General features: G+C 47.8%; 1 protein-coding gene across 1 annotated transcript in view; it reads right to left on the bottom strand.

Annotated features, from left to right (window-relative positions):
- Positions 1–362: 362 nt before the first annotated feature.
- DENND2A (DENN domain containing 2A) overlaps positions 363–21,320 on the bottom strand; it is a 58,350-nt gene continuing 37,392 nt past the window's right edge. Inside the window, exons 9-20 of the mRNA XM_082280948.1 lie at positions 18,596–18,783; positions 17,790–17,899; positions 17,509–17,578; positions 16,813–16,890; positions 16,175–16,315; positions 13,759–13,907; positions 6,544–6,721; positions 5,695–5,736; positions 4,235–4,352; positions 2,834–3,073; positions 1,905–1,991; positions 363–1,050 (exon numbers count right to left, since the gene is read on the bottom strand). Coding sequence (XP_082137074.1) covers positions 1,019–1,050; positions 1,905–1,991; positions 2,834–3,073; positions 4,235–4,352; positions 5,695–5,736; positions 6,544–6,721; positions 13,759–13,907; positions 16,175–16,315; positions 16,813–16,890; positions 17,509–17,578; positions 17,790–17,899; positions 18,596–18,783 — 1,433 coding nt within the window. The 3' untranslated portion in view covers positions 363–1,018. The remainder of the gene's footprint in view (positions 1,051–1,904; positions 1,992–2,833; positions 3,074–4,234; positions 4,353–5,694; positions 5,737–6,543; positions 6,722–13,758; positions 13,908–16,174; positions 16,316–16,812; positions 16,891–17,508; positions 17,579–17,789; positions 17,900–18,595; positions 18,784–21,320) is intronic.

Below are 21,320 nucleotides of genomic sequence, written 5' to 3' on the forward strand. Positions count from 1 at the left end.
AGGCAGCAGCAGACACTCTGGCCTTGCCTGTTTCCTGCTGTGTTGCCCAGCAGCAACACCCATGAGAGGAGAGGGAGAGGCCATCTGACCTTCAGGAAGCAGGTCTCCCAGACAAGATCCTGCGGGTGAGTTCCAGCTTGGGCTCCCCCAGCAAGCAGCCAGGTGAGGGAACAAGGCCACCCAGCCTCTGTGACTCATAGGGAAGCTGAGGGCCTGGCCAAGTCATGGGTCCAGCTGCTTGATGTCCTCTCTGGCTCATGCTTGGTGCTAGGTGGGATGGTGGGAAGACACAGCTCATCCCTTTCCACAAAAACAACATGGATCCACATGCCTTTTACACAACTCGCTTTTAATTACGCTGCATGAGGAAAGGCCTCTCCTCGTGCCAAGTCTCCCTGGTACAGCCACCCAGGGAGCTGGCTGGCCCATCAAGTCCTCAGTAGGTTTAGTGGTTCCCCCTCACCCTTTTCTCTTGCTTGGATGCCCTCCTGGTCAGCTCACATCATCCCTGAAGCCCTCAGTGTCCTTGCTTTGCAGAGACCTACTTTCATACATCTCTGTTGCTCCCCTCCATGCCTGAGCTCTGCCTTTGCTCAGTCCCATGGGAGTCCCGCTTCGGCCTCCTGCAGCACCAGGCAGAGGGGAGGCAGGCCAAGACTCATTGGTTAATAATTGTTCTAACCCCAATATAAATAGAAAAATACAACCAAATAAAGAATTGACTAGCTAAGAGATCCAATCCGCCGGGATGCCTGCAACGTGCTAGTGCAGAGTTCAGAGAGAGTGCTTGGTCCAGTGCTTGCTACTGTAGACATCCAGAAACGTGTCCCGGCAGCCCCGCAGCCATCCCATCTTCCTGCAGCACCACAGGTCTGTGCAGCGCGTCCCAGCCGTGGCCAGCGTGCCCAAGGCTGCTGGCTCCTGGGAGCAGGCTGAGTGGGAATGGTTGGTAAGTCCAATCTATTGCTGCTAAATGGTAAAGCCATTCTCTTCTGTGGAACGAGGATGTGCTTCGCTCTTACTTTTTGTGGAGGAATTTCATTTTGCTGCCTGTACAGACAGAGAAAAGCAAATGGACTCCCCACAGCAATAGGCAAAACAAGTGTCATTTCCCACCACCTCTGGCCTAGGCAGTGAACTGGCCCTGCTGCCATCCCTGGCTCCTTGTCCACAGGCAACTGCTCTGCAAAGGTGGAAGCAGGGGCCTGCAGAGCTCTGCCCATTCCCTGGGAGCAGTGCTGCAAGCTGGGACTTTGTGAGCCCCCAGGCACACCCTCCAGAGCCCATTTGCCTAGCAGTGCTGGAAGGTGCACTAAGCTCACCTGGCCAGAGCATGTGTGGGCAGGGCACACCAGCCCCTCAGGCACTGCTGCTCTTAAATGGCCAAGAACAGAAAAGAGAGCCAGGGATGTGATCTAAACACCTGACCAAACTCAGCCACAGTGTCCAATAACTTATCCAAGGACTTCTAACCCCAGTCTGGAGCTCTTGTCTAGTTCCCCTTACAGTGGAAAATAGATTCAATCTTAGAATACTCCTGGGCAATTCCCACTGCTGATCCCTACGGGCAAATGTGAAGGCAATGAAAACTGTGTCAAGCCCCCCATCAGGACCTGCAGCCACCATCCCCAAGTCACTGGTTGCTCCATTGCCTCCTCAGATCCACCTGTCTCCTTTAGAAGACATGGATACAGCTCATGGCCCAATCTTTGGTTCTCCACCAGCCTCCAGACAGTGACTGACCAGGGCCAAAGCCAACAACGTGCCAGCACAGGGATACATGGCACTGGATGCCACACATCGTCACTAGCCCTGTCACCCTTGGGCAGCTTCTGTGCTGCCCAGCCTGAAGGCAACAAGAAGCCCAGCCCTCCTGAGAAGCCAAGGTTTTGCTGGTTCTTTACCTAGGCCTTTCAGGAACCTATTGACTCCACTCTGCTCCCCACTGGGAAGTGTTTCCAGGTACTCCTGAGCCCGTACCTCGAACAGACCTGCAGAAAGAAAGAAGTCAACAGCTTCTATTTTGTGTCTCTATAAAACCAAGTAAGAATGCCCACCTGAAAGTGTACTGTCCCAGCTTACCCACACATTATTGCACAGGAGAGGGAACAACTCACCCCACCTCCTCCATCAGCTGATCCCAGATCTGGCACAGAAGCTTTGGTCTGCCCCCTCCCTCCCCACTGCAAGGCTGACTGAGCTGCTGTACCTTGCTCAGGGTACAGAATGTACCTCCCTTCATTCTGCTATGAACACAGCTAAGTCCAGGGAGTGACATCATCTGAGGAATCATCATGCAGAATTTACCTCTTTTACTCAGCCGCCTATTCAAGCATCCCCTGCTTATTAATGCTTGGGAGGAAGCTGCTAAGCCAGCACTGAGCAGCAGCAGGGATAAGAAATTTCAGCTGCCAGTAGAGCCCTTGGGTAAGCTCCATCTGTGGAATAACAGGAGTAAAACCACAGGAGCAGCTCTGGGAAGGAGATGAGCATCCAAGCTTTCTAGTTGACAAAAGAACCATGACCAATCCAGCCCATTCTTCCTCTAGACACAAGAAGAGGACATGAGGGACTGCAAGAACAAATGTCATTCCACACTGGAATTCAGTGTAAAATGGAAGAGGTACACACATGGAGGATACTGCAAGGGTGAAAGGTGCTGAAATCCCAATCCCAACAAGAAACCACCAGATTCCCTCCAGTGTTCCTGTACAGACACTGCAGCCTGCAGCCGTGGAACTGGGGATGGAGGTGGCGGCTGGGGAGCATCTCCCTGCTCTCGTAGGAGCAGCAGCAGTTTCCACCACAGCAGAGCCCAGTTGGAGCCCCTCACCTCTGACCCCCTGCTTCCGCAGCTCCCGCTCCTGAATGAAGCCCCCAAACATCTGTGTCTCCATGAAGACCTCCAGGAAGCGTCGGAGGCTCTTGGAAGAGACGGATTTGCGGAAAGCCTCACGCTGCAGGGTCCGCTCCTCTCGCTCCGTGGGGGTCAGGAAGAGGGAATAGTGGCCCACAATCTCCACAAAGAAACGGACAAAGGCCTCGGACACCACCTCGTTCAAAGGGCTGGTTTCTAAGGAAAAAATAAAGAAGCAGTGGTGAGGACAGTGCTGTAAGGATGTGCTAGGAAAATCCCTGGATAAAAATTCCCTGGCTCTTTTCAGATCCAGCCCGAGCAGAAAAAGCTGCTCAAGAGAGACAGCCTCCTAGGAAGTGCTTGCCATGGGAGTAGACCAAATTGCTACTACTTTGAAAGATATCAAGCTTTGTTTTGGTGCTCACTTCTCTCTAGTGGGATGGGGGAGAGAATCAGAAGAGTAAAAGTGAGAAAACTTATGGGCTAAGATAAAGAGAGTTTAATGGATTAATCTAAAACTGTGCATGCAAGCAAAGCAAAATAATTGATTTATTCAGTAGTTCCCATGGGCAGGCAGGTGTTCAGCCCTCCCCAGGAAAGCAGGGCTCCAGTACACGTGCCTTGGGAAGACAAAATGCCCTATTTCCAAATGTTCCCCCTACTTCCTCCTACTTCCTGCAGCTTTCTGTGCTGAGCATGACTCCATGTGGAACATCCCTTTGGTCATCTGGGGTCAGCTGTCCTGGCTGTGTCTCCTCCCCACTCCTTGTGCACCCTCAGCCCACTCACTGGTGGGGTGAGATAAGAGGCAGAAAGGTGTTGGCTCAGCACAAGCTCTGCTCAGCAACAGCTGAAACATCCCTGTATTATCAACACCATTTCCAGCACAAATCCAAAACACAGCCCCAAACCAGCTGCTATGGAGAAAATGAACTCTGTCCAAGCCAAAACCAGCACACTCTCCGGGCTCCTCTGCACCAAGGAGATGCCCATACTGTCCCCCTAAGAGGGCTGTCTCAGCCCATGAGCCACATGGCCATCGCAGAGTCTGCAGCTCTGCAGGTGACTGTCCCCTGGAGGGGCCTGCATCACTCATGGCAGAGAGAAGCCTAAGAAACCCCTCTGAAAAGGAGTACAGGTGTTCCCTGGAATTGTAAGGGAAGGACAGAGCTGGGAAGGGATAAGTACTGTTGCTCTTCACACAGAGAACTGCCCCCTGTGTGATGGAATATTTCGTATAACTTAACCAAAATCCTGATCTGCCTCCAACACCTGTGGTGTTAAATTCAATACAAGTCTAGTTCTCCTCTAAGAAGTGACAGACAAAAAATGGGCAGGAAAAGACATGGTTTTAAGCTGAAAGGCACTGTGCTTTACCCTGCTTGCCATTGACAGGGCCCTCCTCCTTGTCGCTCGCCAGCTCATTCCTCTGCTCCAAAATGTGTTCTAGGGCGGCCTGCAGCTTGCGGGGCAGGATGGAGTCCTCATCTTCCATCTGTAAGACAGACCCAACTCCTCAGGAACTAGGGCTGGGACAAAACCTTCTCCTACCCTGTCCCCAGCACAGCAGGGGGAGTACTAGAAATGAACCGTGAGGAGAGGGAGAAGGCATAATATGCTTGGCACATTCCCAGCACCACCCAGCGCAGTACTATCAAGAAGCACAAGAGGAAGGAGAAAGGGGGTGCCTTTTTCTAAATATTCCCCTGTTCTGGAGGAATTTTAGATGCCTCACCCGAGAGGCTACTGGGCAGGGCTCACCCATGGCCCCACCATCCGCCCACGAGCACTGGCCGCGCCACAAAGAGGAGGTGTCTGAACAATGCTGGCACATGGCCAGGTGAGCAGAGCCCCTGCTCAGGCACCGATCCTCTTACGCAGGCATAAGGAGTTCCCAGGCAGCAACAGAGCCAAGGAACTGCCAGTGACTGTGCAGAGCTCCTACCAGCCCTGGCTGAGTCGGCTGATTTAGCTTAAACCTCCAGAGGAGAGGTGCAAGGTAAAGCATTACCCCAGAGCTAAGGCAGCTGGCAGGCGAGGACTGGGGGAGGGCTTGGCCTTCACCCACACGCTGCTCCCTGCAGCAGGAGGAGCACTCATCCCATCTTAGTCATGGGGCTGAGGCACGGCAGAGAGCGATGCTGCCAGCACTGCTCAGTGATCTGCCAAAGAGCTCTGGGAAAATGAGCTTCCTGGGCCAGGAGTATGTTTGCTCATTTATCCTCTTCCCCTCCTCCTCCCCTTCTCACTCATCCTCTCCACAACAAAGGGAAGGGAAAATCAGCAGACAATGTTGCCTACAGAGCAACAGACAGTTCCCATGTACCACCTTTCTGCTTCTGACCCATCCATCCAGTGCAAGGACCGGAGTGAGGAACCACAAGCTCCTGAGGCAGTAAGGATTTAAAAAAATCATCAAGGCTCCCTTCCCACTCAGGGCAGAGGATGTGATGGGAGATGGACTCGCGGACGCAGGCTGGAAGAGCTCCCACTGCTTCCCAGCAGACAATGTTGAGCCAAGGCCTTCCAGCTCTGTCCTCTGCCTTACAGGATAACACTTAAGGATCCACAGGGCTCAAGTGCCACCATTTCTCCTCTTACAATAATTAAACAAGAAAGAGGTAATTCCCAATGATTTATCCCTCAAGAGCTGTGGTTTGGGACGCTGATGTTACATATATACACAGCAATCCCTGTAACACTGCCAACCACAAGTCCTGCCTTGGTTTTTTAGTGGGGAGAAAGTGATCCATCCAGCCAGGCAGGTCAGCAAACACAGGTGGAGGTAAGTTATGTAGGAAAAAGGGGAGAAAAGGGTATGAAATAGCTCTGCTCACCTGTCTCAGAAACCGGTTATTTACAAGGTCAACAACGAGGACCTAAGAATGAAAGAGCAAGAAATAAAATGGGAAGTAATTATTTCCATCATCAGAGTTTATCTTAATCTGTAACTGCTCTGGAGGAAACACTTCAGCCTTGCCCCTGCTCCTCCTACCCACCACTGCTGCTGGAGGAGGAACCCAACATGACCCAGGAGCAGAGTCCTTGTTGTGGCTTTCTGGGATATCACCACAGCACAGCTTGGACAACAGGAGGCTGTGCTCCAGGCCCAGCCCACCGCTCCTCACCGCACAGCGGGGTCAGAGCTTCAGCCTTTCTCCCCGTGTGCAGCACCACTTTCTCCTGGGCGGCAGGGAGGGAAATCCCTCCCTCACCACGTTCAGCCTTGCTGTGCTCACCCTTGTGCACCAGGAATCCAATTCTTAGTTATTTATTGCTACCACGAGGCACCTGTGTTAACCCGAGGGGCAGCTATCCTGGCCAGGCTGTAGCAATCACGCTTTAAGACTGACAGGCTTTGCACATAGCCCCTAGACAGCACTATGCAGAAACCAGCACAAACTTTAATAAAACCATCTCCTATGGGCAGCAGCCCCACAGTGGGGGATTCCAGCCCCCTGCCTTCCCAAGCTGCGGCCATGGCAGAACACAGACCTTTGTCTCCCCAGGGGAATGTCTGTCTCTGCCCTTACCCCACGCTCATGGCAGCCAGAGGACGAGAGCTCTGCTCCCTGGCGCTGCCAGCTGCCAGGGCAGGCTCTGAGAGCAGCCTTTCTGGGACAGAAGACAGCTCAGCCCATGGGAAGCACCCTCAAGTAAGGCCATGGTGTGGATGCAGAGCTCACCTCCTCCACTGGCAGCTCCTTCAGGCGGGGCAGGGAGCTGGAGAGCAGGCCGATGAGGAAGGGGGTGGGCGAGCACACGATGTCAATCATGGAAGGTGGCAGCACAGGGATGTAGGTGTGCTGCCAGGTGAAGGGGTACAGGAGGGCCACTGTGGCGTGGCAACACTTGGAGAGAGTGCTGGAAGACAAAACACAACCAAGGACAACGGCTGGTCAGTCAGGGAATGAGGGGTGCTTCCTAGAAATCAACTGTTCCCCGATTGATCTCCCTAATTACTAGGGGCTTCCCCACATTTCTGACCACATTTTTCAGCTTCAGAAGCAATGACTTCTGAAAGATGATCCCAGTCCACACTCATGTGACAAGAGATGGGTCCCACAGAATCAGAGATCTGCTGCTCCAGTGTCCTCATGGAAAATATCAGACAAACACGGCATCTTCTATGCCACTGCCTTTCCTTGGAGAAATGAGTTTATTCTCCCACAGCTCTCTGGTAGGAGTCAGGCAGGATATCCAGTTAGCAATGGCAGAGCTTGCCACAGGGCATTAGTTATTCATCTATTCTGGGTCTGGAAGCATTTTTATGTGTCAAGGGAGGGGGAAGGCTTGCTGCTATAAACCCTGTGTGTATAACATCATTTTGTTTTACCAGTATCCACTACAGGAGGGGAGCTAGAGGAGGGCATCTGGTGCAGCATGGAGGAGTCATGTAGATTTATTGCTGATTTGAGAGGGAAGGGGTTTGATGGGTGTGGACTTGAGCTTGCTCTGAAAGTGAAGCCTGCTTTCCCTCCCCTCCCCACTCCAGTTAAGTTTGGTGGAAGTGCATCCTTGTGCTGAATCATTAGGGCACGCTGAGCAGAGTGGTGGGGCTGGGGGACAGCTGGCTGGCTTCCATCACGTAAGCTCAGTTTAGCAGAACAAAACCGTAGTTGCTGGGACACCAGTGTGACAGTACAAAGTAATCAGGCAGCAAACATTGGTAAACACATGACACTTTTTGGAGATAAGGAGATCCCAGGGGAGAGGCTGGAATCTGCTTAACCTGAAAATTTTATCTGGGAGTGCAACAGGTGGGGAACTGGCACTTGGGAAAGATGCCTGGGAGGTGTCTGAGAAAGTCTCTTCACAAAATGGGGACAGTTCTCTCTCCCTTCGCTCCCAGAGGGTTGTCTTTCGTTAAGGGGATACTCTGTAAAAACAGAGGAAGAGCCTTCAAAGGCTGTGTAACAGACTGGTAGCTTTAAGCCTTTAAATGGGAAAAAACTTTCAGTTCCACATCCTTGTTTGGGAAGGTTTGAGTGTATCCCCCTCCCTTGTCTGCATTCATTCCTCCAGGCTGCCTCTCTGTTGCTGCTCTCCAGCTGTGCCTGCCACCATCAGCAAGCCCACACCTTGCTGTGTCTATCACAAATGCAAGGTAGATAATGAATCTGAGAGAAGCAAAATTAAAATAATGAGAAAACACAGACCTAGCAAGAAACAGAAACACTAAAAAAAAAACAACCCCAGAAAAAAAGTGGGAATAATATCAAAGTAGATGATTGTTGTTGTACCTTTCATACAAGCTAATCTTGAAAGGAACTGCAACAAAAGCGAATGTGTCATCTTAGAAGTGCACTCCAAGCTAATGAGATCCTTTAAAACCATCTCCTTCAAAGCTGTGCTACTCATACATTTCAGGTCATGTTAGCAGATAGAAAAGCAGGAGCTTCTCTTCCTCTCCATTACTGCAGAGCGTACTTTCCACTCCTCGATTTCTGACTGATAATAGCCCTGGTAATAGCAGCAGCAGTATAGCGAAAGCTGAAAGAACTGCACCTTTCATCACTCGTGCACAGCAGTGGGGCATTACCACCACCCACTGGTCCTCTTCTGTGAGGAGAGGGTGAATGTGGAAGTGTTAGAAGTTTCACAGTTGTCACAAATCCTCTATTTTGAAGGTGCATCCAAATTTTCTGCCTCAACGTGGGACCTGAATTTACAGACAGCATGTGAAAACCAGTGGAAAACATCTGAGTCCAGGTAGCTCCACAGAGGAACAGTGAGCAGCTGAAGTACGTGGTTATTTATGGCATGGTGAGATATTATGGCAAGCTGTCTCCTACTATATTTATGGTGGCTTGTTCTTCCCTCAGCCCAGCTCTCGAGTCCCAGCGAGTACACATGGTACGTGAGAGATTGAGTGGGAGGAAAGATGGCTGAGCTCCAGTGAGTGGAAGTCAAAGACAGAGCTGTGTTAAGTCTGAAATTGTACACACCAGGCAGTGGGAAGTAAAGATAACTTCCCCTTCCACCCTCCATCTGTGGATGACTCATCGCCTCCAGCGTGAAACCCAGTGATCTCTGCTCCCCAACATTTCTCACTGTGGAAGACCTTTGCAGGGAACAATACTGGTAGGGTTGGGGTCTTTGAGCCTCCTTTCTAGGCAGAGCAGTTCAGGGATGGACACAGAGGAGGTATCACTGAGGTAACTTTTTCACATGTCAGACTTGCTCTGCAGGTAGTCTCAGGGAGCTGCAGGTTGCCAGGAGCCCAGGAGAACCATGGCCTTCTGGAGTGACTCAAGCCTTAAGCTCTCTCTTTCTCTTGCAATTGGCACTGCAACAAGCACTAAGGGACTGCTGATTCACACCAGGCTGCTGAGCCTTGCATAAGAATCCAGCATGATAAATGCCATTTATGCCACCTGTGTGACTATGGCGCTCTTCAGCCAGCAGCCACGTGACTGCAGTGTGCTCTGAAAGTGTCATGCACTACCCTCAGGCCACACAACTTCAGTCCAGCTGTTCAAAGGGGACACGGACACCACGTTTTAAGGCTTTTGGTTTCATCAGTAATCTTTAAAGTACTGCAGGTCTTTGAAGAACACTTTCAAGATGCTGAATGCATTTTCACAGGTTCATTCGGCCTTCTGCAGGGAACATGGTTGAGCTGCACGTTGCTCACAACTGAGACTGAGATATCAATAGTACAGAGGCTGAAAAGTACTGAGGTACACAAAGAACCCTCAGATCCCTCCCTAACGGGCTGATTTGGATTGAGACTTGAGATCTCTCTGGCTAAGCACCCCTTGGTCAGAACAATGATACTGCAGTTACCTCTGACATTTGTTTGCCTAAACAACAGGCCTTCCCACCACACAGCACCCTGTGCACAAACCTACCATACAGCACCCTAGGAAGCTGCTGCTTCTTGGTAGCCACAGGTGGGACACAGGTGGCCAATACAGAAACTGAACACCACAGCTGCAACTACATAGAAACCTTCCTCTCCTGGGAAAACTTGCTCCAAGACTAGCTTGACTTGCTCTAAAAGGCACCTTGACAAGTTGAAACAGCTTCTGCGGAGGGACACCTGCTGTTCAGCCTGGTTGCTTTCCACTCCAAAGACAAGCATGTGTGATAAAAAGCCCCCAAAGCTGAATCCCTTTTTGGGTTTAGGATACTGGATGATTCCTGAAAAACACCATCGAGTCAAACATCCTGCTGTAGTTTAATGCCAGGAAGTCCTGTGGTCCCTGCACTAACCAAACTGCTCAAAATATGCTGGCATTTGGCAACTTAAGACTGTTTGAATATGTATCTTTTAATTTTTTTTTTTTAAAAAGCTCTGCTACAGTAGGATTCATTTTTACAAACACCTTCAGATTTCTGAGACTGTGTCACATCTGGATTTACTTATGATGGATTACAGATCTGGTTTACAACATTTAGCAGGCACAGGAGCTTCCAAGCATTGTCCCATGACTTCACACAGCACTGCTGCAAATCCCACCAGGAGGATGCCAAGTTCCACCAGCTCTGTGGGGACCCTCACTGACTCTCACCAACGTGGCAGGTTCATGTAGGTGAAGAAGTGAGCTTTAAGATGATCTGAAGAAACAACACTATTATCTGACATCCAAACTTCATCCTTGGGTTTCTTCTTCTCCTTAATCAGCAGGCAAAAAGGGAGAAACCTGCAAGGCTAAGATTTGCAGTCCCAGATTTGTTTTTGTAGCACATGGTAAAAGGTTCTTCTTGATGATTAATTACCTTTTGCTGGGGATGACCACATTTAAAGTGTCTACTCTAATTCTTTCAGATCTGCCTTTGATAACAATGACCACTTTGTGTTGTTGATACAGCTGTGGTTTCTGGCAGGGACAGAGGCAATTGCCTGAGTTGGTCAGATCCACAACAAGCTTTTGAGATCTGGAAAAAGGAAGCCTTGATTTTAAGCCTGTGCAAGTTTTTCTTTTTAAAAAGCCTTCTGAATCTCACAGATCTCCTGCTCAGCCCAGTAAAAACTGCCCAGCTCTAGGCACCTTGTGACATCAGGTGATTTTAGCTGAAAGATGCCTTCTAAAAGGCTGGTCAGCAGTGCCTGGAGCTGCATCCCAGGCAACATCCCTTGGAAACAAAAGCAGCTCTCATGCTGCAGTGTCTAACCTGTGCCACGGTTTCCACTGCCCCAGGACTAAAGTTAACAGTGCAGGAATGAATAAAAGCTGGGGGAGACTACACAGACCAACACAGTTTTAACAAAGTCATTTTCCTGGGTTGCGAGGCAATGTATACCCCAGTATCCATAGTGACAGAGAAGAAAACCCACCCAAAAACTAATAAACCAAATTCTTTCCTTTTCCGCTGCCAAGCTGTGGATTGACAGGTATTTAAACACTCAATGCTCATTCTAAAGATGGAAAAGACAAAGTATTTCACTTGCTGTACACTTGTTAGATGCCTTTTTTGGCTCAGCTTGAAAACAGTTGAACTGCAGTTCATGCAGTATTTGGCAAGAGACCTTTCAGCTTTCTTTTCCCACAGAGTGATTTTATAGCAATTAAAAGATGTAAATAAATTGCACATGTCATTTCTCTGTCACTCACACCCAGACACACCTTTACAAACATGGACAGATAGTTTTTGATAGTGCCCACATGAACAACCACAAAGATGAATGATAAACATAAGTTATTGTGCATCTTTCACCATGTCACCTGCACTCTTCCCATTAATCCATCTCAGCTGGATTATTTCTAGCATTCCTAACCTCTGAGCAGTTTCCAACAGCTGCTTTCATAGGTTTTTTTCCTTCTCTTAGCCATTTCCAAAAAGTGTTTATTTTCTGTCCTCTGAAATTGGCATTTTCCCTCCTAGAGTGAATACTACTTAATACTCATTGAGTTCTAGGTGTTCCTGTCCCAGGAAAAGTATAATTTGAACAGAAGATCCTGTATCTACAATAGTATCAGCTTTCAAAACATGGAATGTCCACCAATGAGAAGAAGACACTGTTCACCTTAGGAAAGGCTCACCAAGCCAGTCCATTCAAGTCACTGAACTGGATTAAAATACAGTAGTTACTTAATTTTGAAGGCGATTTACTTTGTTTTCTGATTTTCACGCCTTTACAGTCCTTTGGGATCATTTCCAAGCTTTTGCTCTACAAAAATGAGCCAGAGAAACTTCATATTTTGTAAGAGGAAAAGACTCTGCTGAAATTGCTCAGAGCAAGGTCTTCTCAGAAACATCAAATATTAAAAGTCTCATAGAGAGCTGGCAAATCTACGGTAAATATTTGAATCTGAGCCCTGTGGTCTAACAGACCCTGGGTCTTTTAAACACAACAATTCCTTTTTCACAGGAAAAAAAAGCTGTTTATAATATATTTAGAGAGTCTAGAAACTATGATTCTATACCTCTCTCCCACTCTCTTTACATGCCTGTGCAGGTGGATTCATTCCTAAGGATCCCAGATAACCTGACAAAAGATACAGGGCTGGGAAAAGAACACCAAAACCCATCAAGGTGCTTTGAATCAGAGCTATCACACCCCATGCTCAGAATACACAGTGTTGTGCTGTCATATAAAGGCGTGATAAGAAAAGATTTGGTAAATAAATGTTCATTCTAAAGTGATGCTTCAAACACCCCCCAAAAGTTCCCTGCCATTTCCTGATACCAGACAGCTCTCATGTAGAGATTACAATGGCAATCTGTGTCCTTAACAAATTTTCTCAGAATGTAAAATCTATCCTACAGAGGAAGAGAAAAATATTTGAGATCCTGTGATCATAGATGATGTCATAAATCATATATGTTACATAGAGATCTAGTGTTTGGATGAATTCTCTCACTTTTGATACAAGTCTAAATGCTCTGCATGAAATGTGTGGTTTAAGTATCCAGAATACTAAGCCTCTACACACATAATATATCAGTGATTATAAAGAGGCAAATTTTCCCCTTTCTGAACCAAGACAGCTGCCAAAATCTGCAAGCAGACAGTGCTACAAGCTTCTCTCTCCCCAGCCTTCTTATTGCTGTGATGAGACTGCCTGAGCTCTGCCCACAGAGAGCCCCGGATCCATGCAGAATGAATTTTTCCCCTTCATTTTCCTCTGGAAGGGGCCTCTCCATTCTTTGCCCCTGTGCTCAGTCCCAGAGCTGCAGGCTGCTGCCTGGAAGTTGTGAAAACAGACAGCTTAGGGGCATTGTACACTCCTGAAACCTGAGCGTGCTCCTAAGTGTCATTACTCATCCAGGCAGCTTTTCTTTCCCCAGCCTTGGCGAACTTTCCTCCCTGAATCCTCAAGTGCTTCAAGGGCTGGAGAGCTGCCAGCCCCAGCTGCACAAGATCTTAAAGAAACCCGGACCCATTTTTCATAATTTAGGGGAGCAAACAAATGCATTTTTAAAAGAGCGAGTTGAGCAGATTCAGAATAGAAGGGGGAAGTCCTCTGTCTCATTTCCCCTTGCCGCATCCTTTACTTTCATCCCCATAAGAAAAAAAGAAGTCTTCGGAAACCAATATGAAAATGCAAGCTGAAAATTTAAGAAGATTTTGTGACATCAGGGAAAAACTCAGAAGGGACAGTGATCTCTGCACAAGGCTTGAGCCTGGAATCCCAAGCACAGCTCAGCAGGGAACACTGCAACATCATGGAGCAAAAGGAGGGGGTTTGCTTCCTTAGCACCAGGGATCTGCTCTGAAATTGTCTGGAGGAAGTGGAACTTGGTTCTCCTTGGGGATGAGAAGCAGCACTTTTTGCAAGCTGCAAAACAAAATTATGGTTCATGGCCTAAGTTCCCCATTCCTGGGAAGAACAGCCCTATTCACGTCATTACGAGGCTGGAAAAGGGCAGAGAAGGAAAAGAACAAAGCAGAGGCCTTCCCAGCCTCCCTCCCTTGCCAGTGCTTTCTTTAAGGAAATGCAAGAGGGTACCTGAGCTTGTCTGCGATAAAGATCACCCTCCTTTCCAGCAGCAAGGAGGCAAAGACTCTGCTCAGGTGCCGCACGCTGAGGGAGGTGAACAAGGACTCGAAATCAACGTGCTCCAGCCGGGAGTCAAGGGGCCGCCGCAGTTCAATGACCTGTTGGGGACAAAAAGAGCACAGGTGAGCTCTTGCTGCCCACCCAGAGTGTGCCAAGCAAGGACCCAGCAGGTATTTTCACAGCTAGCAGCCCTCACTGACTCCTGGTGAGCACCATGCAGCAGTAAGTCCTAAAGACAGTCCTTCCAAAGGCCTCCCATAAATCCTTCTTCCAAATGAAGACGATCCAGAGTCCACTCCAATAGGCACAGCATGAGATCAACCACAAGTTCTTCCCACTGAACTGAGGACAGGGAGCTCTTCATAAGGAGGAAAACTAGTTTGTGTCCAGCTAGGAGTGGTTTTCAGGCTTTCTGGTATTCAGGCAGCAGAATGTCATGGAGCCTTTCAAATCCACACTCTGACTTTTACAGTTGCGATTTATTTATTTTTTTACTGCAAGAATCTGGATGTCTAACCTCCTGACCATAAATTTTTTATATCAGTTACAGACAAGAGCAGCCTGTGGGTATTTTTCTTTGCTCATATCTACTTAAATAATGCCTGTCATAGCACCTTAGCACTTCATACTCCTTATCTTAGACAGATGCTTATCTAAATTGTTTTTGAAAGCCTCCAACACCAGACGTTTCATAAATCCCACAAGAAAATTACTCTAGTTCTGAACTACCCTCACCAAGACCAACCCTGCAGCTGAAACATGTCAGTGGCAAATTACTTCAATTACTTGTTGTCTTACTCTCAGTATACACTCAGAGCAACTGGTCACATTCCTCTCCATAGGAAACTGCTTGTGTAGTGAAAGGTTATCACGTGTCTTCCTTTGTCCTTTGTTTTCTATATTAAGTAAACAATTTTCTCAAGCTTTGCCTGTATTTTCTAGACCACTTAGTAAGCAGAACTACCCTTCTGGGGCTTTCTCCTAGTGGTTGCATGTTTTGGAAAATGATATTCTAAATAAAATTCCATCAGTACTGGAAAGCAGTCCCTTCACTTGCTTTCACAACGAAGGATTTTGTCTAAATACCACACTGTTACTTTTGCTCACTTTACGGCCCACTATACCACCAGATCCTTCTCTGAGGTACTGCTGCTCACTCAGTTACTTTCATGTTGTATTTGACTACTCCTTTCTTCCTCCCAGCATTTTGCTCTTGTCTGTATTGATTTTCACACCAAACCTTCCATCTACAGAATCACAGAATTGTTTAGATTGGAAAAGACCTCTAAGATCATTGAGTCCAACCTTTGACTGATCACCACCGTGACAGCTAGACCACAGTGCCACATCCTGTCATTTCTTGAAAACTTGAATGTGCTTCTTGAATTTAGGGGAGTGGGGTACTTTGACTTTTAATCCCTTACTCTCCAAAATGCCTGCAACCAATCCCAGTGCTGTACTCTGTAAACATGGAGTTTATGCCATCAATCAGATAATTGATGAACAGGATCCTAGACACAAACCAGCCACAACGTTCTCGTGGCACACCACTGAGACTCTGCTCCTCCAGCACATATTTTTAACCAGCTTTGCATGTTCTCTGCAGTAATTTCATTTAGTTGGGACTGTTTTCAGTAGGGCTGAAGAGGATGTCCTCAGGCAGCACTATGCTGAAAGCCCTCAGACAAAACTTTATCAACTCGCTCACTTTCCTCCCTCTCACATTCAAGGCATGAATGCCTTGCAGCAAGCATGGCCAAAACTACATTCGTTTGTCTCCATCTTCCCACAGTCCTTCAATGACACACCCTAAAGCTCTGCACTCTTAAAACCTCCTGCTGTCCTCACACTGCATTGTATGAGATGCAACACAGATCCTCACCTCCTCACCGTGAAAATGCCATTCTCAAAGGCTACAACATTAGCCTGGTGTGGTTTCAATTATTTTTTGACCTGATCCACACAAACAGAGGTTCTGTATTAAGGGTGCTGGAGCACATTGTATGAAGCTGTCTTTAGGAAGTTAAGTGTGGTGTCCTTGAGCAGATCCAAGGTCATATGCTGGGCAGCACAGGGCCTGCTGTCCGGGCCTCTTGGCCTCAAGGCCAATGTCCTGTTTCCTTTTGCTATATTAGGCTGTGTCCTTACATTTATTTTTACCATAGGATTTCCATTTTGATTCCGAGGTCACTGAAGTCTCCATACCATCCCCTCTGGTCCCCTATTTTACTCCCCACTTTCCCCCCACAGCTGTCAGATCATCTGTCCTTGAAGATCCCCAGTGCTATGCCATGGTCCCAACTTCCAGTCGCTAGTCCTGCACTATTTGCTGGCCTGTTTCCCCCTCTCTAGGAAGTGTCCTTACCTCTGTTCCTGAGCCTGGCAAGAAGTTCTTGACTGTAATTGTCCGGCCCAGAGCTGGGAAAGGTGCCTCCATGACACTCCTCATGAGAGGCTGCACCAGGGCTGGGGAAATGCCCCGTCTCTTCTCAACCTCATCCAAGATCTGAAATAAAGGCATGAAGACACAAAAACATGCAAATCAGGAGGAAGGAGATAACACCAGGAATGAAGTACACCAGCATCTATGTCCTCTCCTTAACCCAGTATCGACATGGAGCTTTGTATCAAAAGAAAGAAGGCACAAGGTGCAACTGAAGACCCTTCATTTCCTTTATCACGAGAAACACGGCTCCAGTGAGGTCACTGTAGAGCTGAAAATTTGCAAACTCTCTGCTACACTCAGAGTCAGGACTCCACCTTTTAACCTCTTTTGTGTTCTGGTAGTTCTGGTGAAGGAAGAAGGCAAGAGCTGACAATCCAGTTTTCCTATTAACTGTGCTTTGCTAGGTTCTGGAATTAGCATGTGGTTGCCTCACCTACAGGATTTCAGACCCTTTCTTCAGATATTGGCTTCCCTGAACCCCATGCTTCAGGTGCTGGCTTCACTTTCCGGTCCCTCTTGACCTACAGCACAAATTCCCTCTCTTTCTCCCCCCTCACCTTAGAGAAGAGATTGAAGCATCCAAGGCGACTCACAATGCAGTAAACTTCTGGGAGACGCTTCCCTTTCCCACTGGGCTTTCAAGACAAACGCAAATACACACACAAAAAACACCAAGGAAATGTCAGAGTTATAACTAATGCAAAGATAGAGTGACTGGTCTCTTAGTTGTGCATCTCACTGGCTGGCTCGGAAACTGGCAGACATTTGACAGTACGGTGATGATGACAACCTGGTTCAAACCCTGGTACACCACAAACAGTGGGGAGAAATGGGTACATCCACAGTATGGTCCCAGCTTACCTAAACCAAATGACAAAGGCAGGGCAGACTGCTCTACAGAGACAACTCTGAACCTACAGAACCAGCACAGGTTTAGACAACTGTTTAACAGCTACCCAAACCTAAAGGGGATGAACCCTGTCTTCAGCTTAGGGGTGAAACAACAGTCTGTGGTCATGGTCGGGTGCTGGTGCAAGGAAAATGCAAGAGAGTTATGCCTGGAGTGGAGGATGGGATGCAGACAGGGACTTTGGCACTGAACAGAAGAGAGCAAAGCTGCTCTGCTGCTGCTCTTTTCATTCCACACTGGAATGAAGAGTAGCAGCTTTCCACTTTCCAGAATGGGTGCCAGCAACACCAACTCCACAGAAGGCTGCACCTCTAGGAAAAGAAAAAAACCCAGGGATAATTACCAGCAGCCTCCTACAATACCCAAATCGCCTGCTTCCATCTTCCCCGGTCAGGACAAATGAGAATGTCTCACTGCAGAAAGAGAAACCAGAAAGACAAGATACCCATCAGCCACGTTACCAGTTTCTGCCATACAAATCCAATATACCCACAGCATTTCTGCATTTCCCAAACACCCCTCTCAGAGCTCTGCCCAGTCTTCTACTGCAACAGCTCTTGTACTTAATTAGCTTGATATAGAAATCTGTTTCTCATGGATCAGGATACAAAGTACTGTACTTACCTGGCAAACTGATGGATGGGGGCCCAGTCCTTGGCATCAGGGAAGCAAAACTGAGGAATAGCTTTCAACTGATCTTCTGCCTCACGCATGAATTTGAACGAGCGCTCAAGCTAGCAGAACAGAGAGAAGGAATGTTTCCAATTAGTCATGTGGGGATGGAATGACTTCAAATATTTTTCCTGTGACAAATGAAGAGGTGATGACAGAGGCTAAGCTTCTGCCTGGAAGATATTAAAATTTCTGTGATTCTGGCTCAGAATCCAATCCAATCAATATCTAATCTTTAGATATCTCAAGGTAACTCTGTGCCCCCAGTTCCACCAAGCCCTGTCTCTGCAGCACCTGCCCCTGCTATACTGTGCCTCTAATCGGGGACACAACTTCTAGCAAGTGGCAAAAGAACTGAAATCTCAGGGCAGCTCTGGTCACATCCCACTAACAAACACTCTGTCACACTGGCTCTGTGTTTCTCCCACTCCTCCTTCCCCATTTTGAACTAGGTTATCAGTGAAAGCTGCTCCTTCCCTTTCAGAACATGTATCTTCTCTCAACCATCAGTTTTCTTTAAAGAGGAAAGGGGGAGAAAGGGAATAGCTACGTAAAAGCCATAGCCAAGGGCAGCAAAAGATCAAAGTCAGCTGCTCTTTCAGCAGTGAGCAGTACCGTGCCAGCTCTCAGGTAGGGAAACCCGCCCCTTCAGTGCCCCTTAATACTGTCACAGCAGATACAACGTGTGGTCAACAGAGAAGCTGCAGCTCTTCCAGCTCCCCAAGTGCACCACACAACCTGAGACAGGTCAGGCAGACCTTCAGTGGGAACTGCTGGGTGACCTCAGGGATGTAGGCAGCCCCAGCCTGCTTCTTGTGCAGCGACACCACGACGAAGTACTCGAAGAGCTGCCTCTCCTGATACTCGATCAGGTCCCGCTCCAAGGTCTGGTAGCGCGGGGTCTGCTTCAGCCGGGATTTCACGTGCACCAGGCGCTGGCTGTGAGCTACGGAAACAAGGGGGAGAGATTCTGACTTTGTCTGGCCCTATGCACAGAGCATCTTTACACAGTGCTTTGCAGAGACTGAAGGATAAACTTCAAAACATCTCACTGCAGTGGCTTTGTCAGTGGCTGAGTAAGAGGTGGGAACCATTTGGAAGCTGCACTATAAATACTGACAGAGACGGGCCAAAACCTTGTGCCATCATCCTGAAGAACTCTGGCAGCAGAAGGATTTCATGGATAGCTTTTACAGCTGAAACAGCCCAAGCTGAGACCCATAGGGGACATGATGTAACAGATAATGTCCAGGCGTTCATCCTAGCACACATTTATGCATTTTTCAAAGCCAGCACAGTGAGGTGATTGACCACCTTTGCTCAGAGGAGGCAGTGGGCAGCAATTCCCATGGTTTTACAAGGCCAGCACTTGGGTCAAGCCAGGGCTCTGCTGTCTGAGTAATGCTGGGGACTCCCAGCTTCAGCACACAGGCTGGGCTGTAGGCCAACAACAAAAAACATGTGAAAAGAGGTGCAAATGAAAAATGGTAGCTCATGCCAGTTCTTCCTGTGCCTAAAACTAATCTCTCAGTGCCATGCTTCTACAAGTTCACCCAAAACAATGGGAAAACAAGAAAAAATGCCAAGCAAGCTGTAACTGTAACACACACATGAGCCATGGGACAATAAACATTCCAGCATGGAAAGTAATGAAAAGTTGCCTGCTGAGAAGAGACCAGATGAGATTCCCTGAGACCACCCCCCTGCTTCGTTTTACAGTTGCATCCCAAATTAAATCTCCATGACGTCTCCCTTATCCCTGCTACAAAAGAAAGAAAGAATTAACTACAAGCAGAGACTACAGCACATTCTCACAGCTTTGCTTTTTGGGAAGGTGGGTGGCAATGCAACTTTTTGATGGAAACAACAACCACAGAGACACTACAGGAACTCCAATACACAAGATATCTGCTTGGGAAACAGGACTCCCTGAGAGATAGTATATACTTGTTGATCTTTTGTCTGGTAAAATTGTGCCACTCATGGGCTCTTCCAGACAATGTAATTTAAAGCAATCTTGAGGTGCCTCTTAAATCAGAAAGTGTAAAAAATCTTGGACAGTTAAAGCCCTGGAAAGATGGCTTAGACTCCTTTCTCTTGTCACCTATTATGTTACTTGCTCTAGGGCTGTAAAGCTTCAAAAGTTTTCAGAAGTGGTCTCTGTTTCACCACGGACTTCAAAAGGAGCAGTGTCACAGCAATGCTGAGTGCTTCTGAAAAGCTTGCTCGAGATCTGCACTGTTTATGTTCTAAAGATACCAGAATTTTACTGCTGTCATCATGGCAGAGTTTGTCTTCCAACATTTTTCCTTCCTGAGGGTCAGCACTTCCAGTTCTGACATACAGCCTCACGATTTACTGTGTCTCAGATGATGTACAGTGACCTGCCAAGCAGCAGTAACTGGCTGGTGCGATTGGTCTGGTACGTAAAACAAAGTCCCAGATACAAGAGACTTGCTAAATCATCTCACTTTCCTATTTAAAAATAGGGAAGTCGACAGTTCAACAAGGCATAAAGCAAAATACAGGTGTAGTTAGAGCAAACAGTGAGTGCCAGAGCTCCTGTTCAAACGTATGTAGATTTGCATAGTCACTCAGACCCAGGTCTGGATCTGGATATCGTTCAGAGCCCAGTGCTGCTGGATTTGAGGTGACTTCATATGATCTCCATCATCCTCTCTCTGGGGAGTTCTGAGCTGCACTTACAGAGAAACACAGGATGATGCACATGATTCACTATGGCAACCAGCAACAGACAAGAGTTCAAGTCTTCCTGGCCACATCTCAACTAAATCTGAACATGGTCTGTATCTCACAACACCACATTTCAGGACAGTTGTGAATGTAATTTCTGCACCATCGTGGTGCAAACCCTCTCTCCTGTCTCCAGGCCAGCCTCAGGACTTGTCAAAAGGTAGACAGGGGCAGCAAATTTCAGCTTGATCTTGCTAACATAGCAACACAGATAAAAGATTTCAATGCAGAGGAAAGCAAGAGGATACTGTAGCTCTTGAGTGGGAAGCTGTGCTCACAAGAGGGAACTCAGTCTGAGCTTTCACTTCTGAAAACCTGAAAGAGGGTGAGAATGAGCACTCCCACACACAATGCACTGTGGCTCACACATGGCCCAACTGCTGCTCATGCCTGTCTTTTCAGCTTGGAACTGACCTGCTATCCAGATCAGATGTGCCTGTGAGTCAGGGAACTTTGGAATGTAAGGGAGTTTCCATCTTGCATTCTAACTCTGCCAGGACTTTGAATTTGCCACACCAATTCCCAAAAGATACCAATGTCCTCATCATGTCCATGGGCTAATTACCAGTACAAGAAGGTTTCAGGAGAGTATTATGGAGACCACTACACCAAATAATCCTACAAGAGTGAAGAAAGCAATGCAGTGCTTCATCCCAACCCAGCCAGTGCGGGAGAGTTTAACCAGCAATAAATCACATAGTGCAACTCTGTTTTCCTAGCTAGCCAGTC

Source organism: Coloeus monedula (genome assembly GCF_965178545.1).
Source record: "Coloeus monedula genome assembly, chromosome: 4".
In the NCBI taxonomy this organism is placed as follows: Eukaryota; Metazoa; Chordata; class Aves; order Passeriformes; family Corvidae; genus Coloeus; species Coloeus monedula.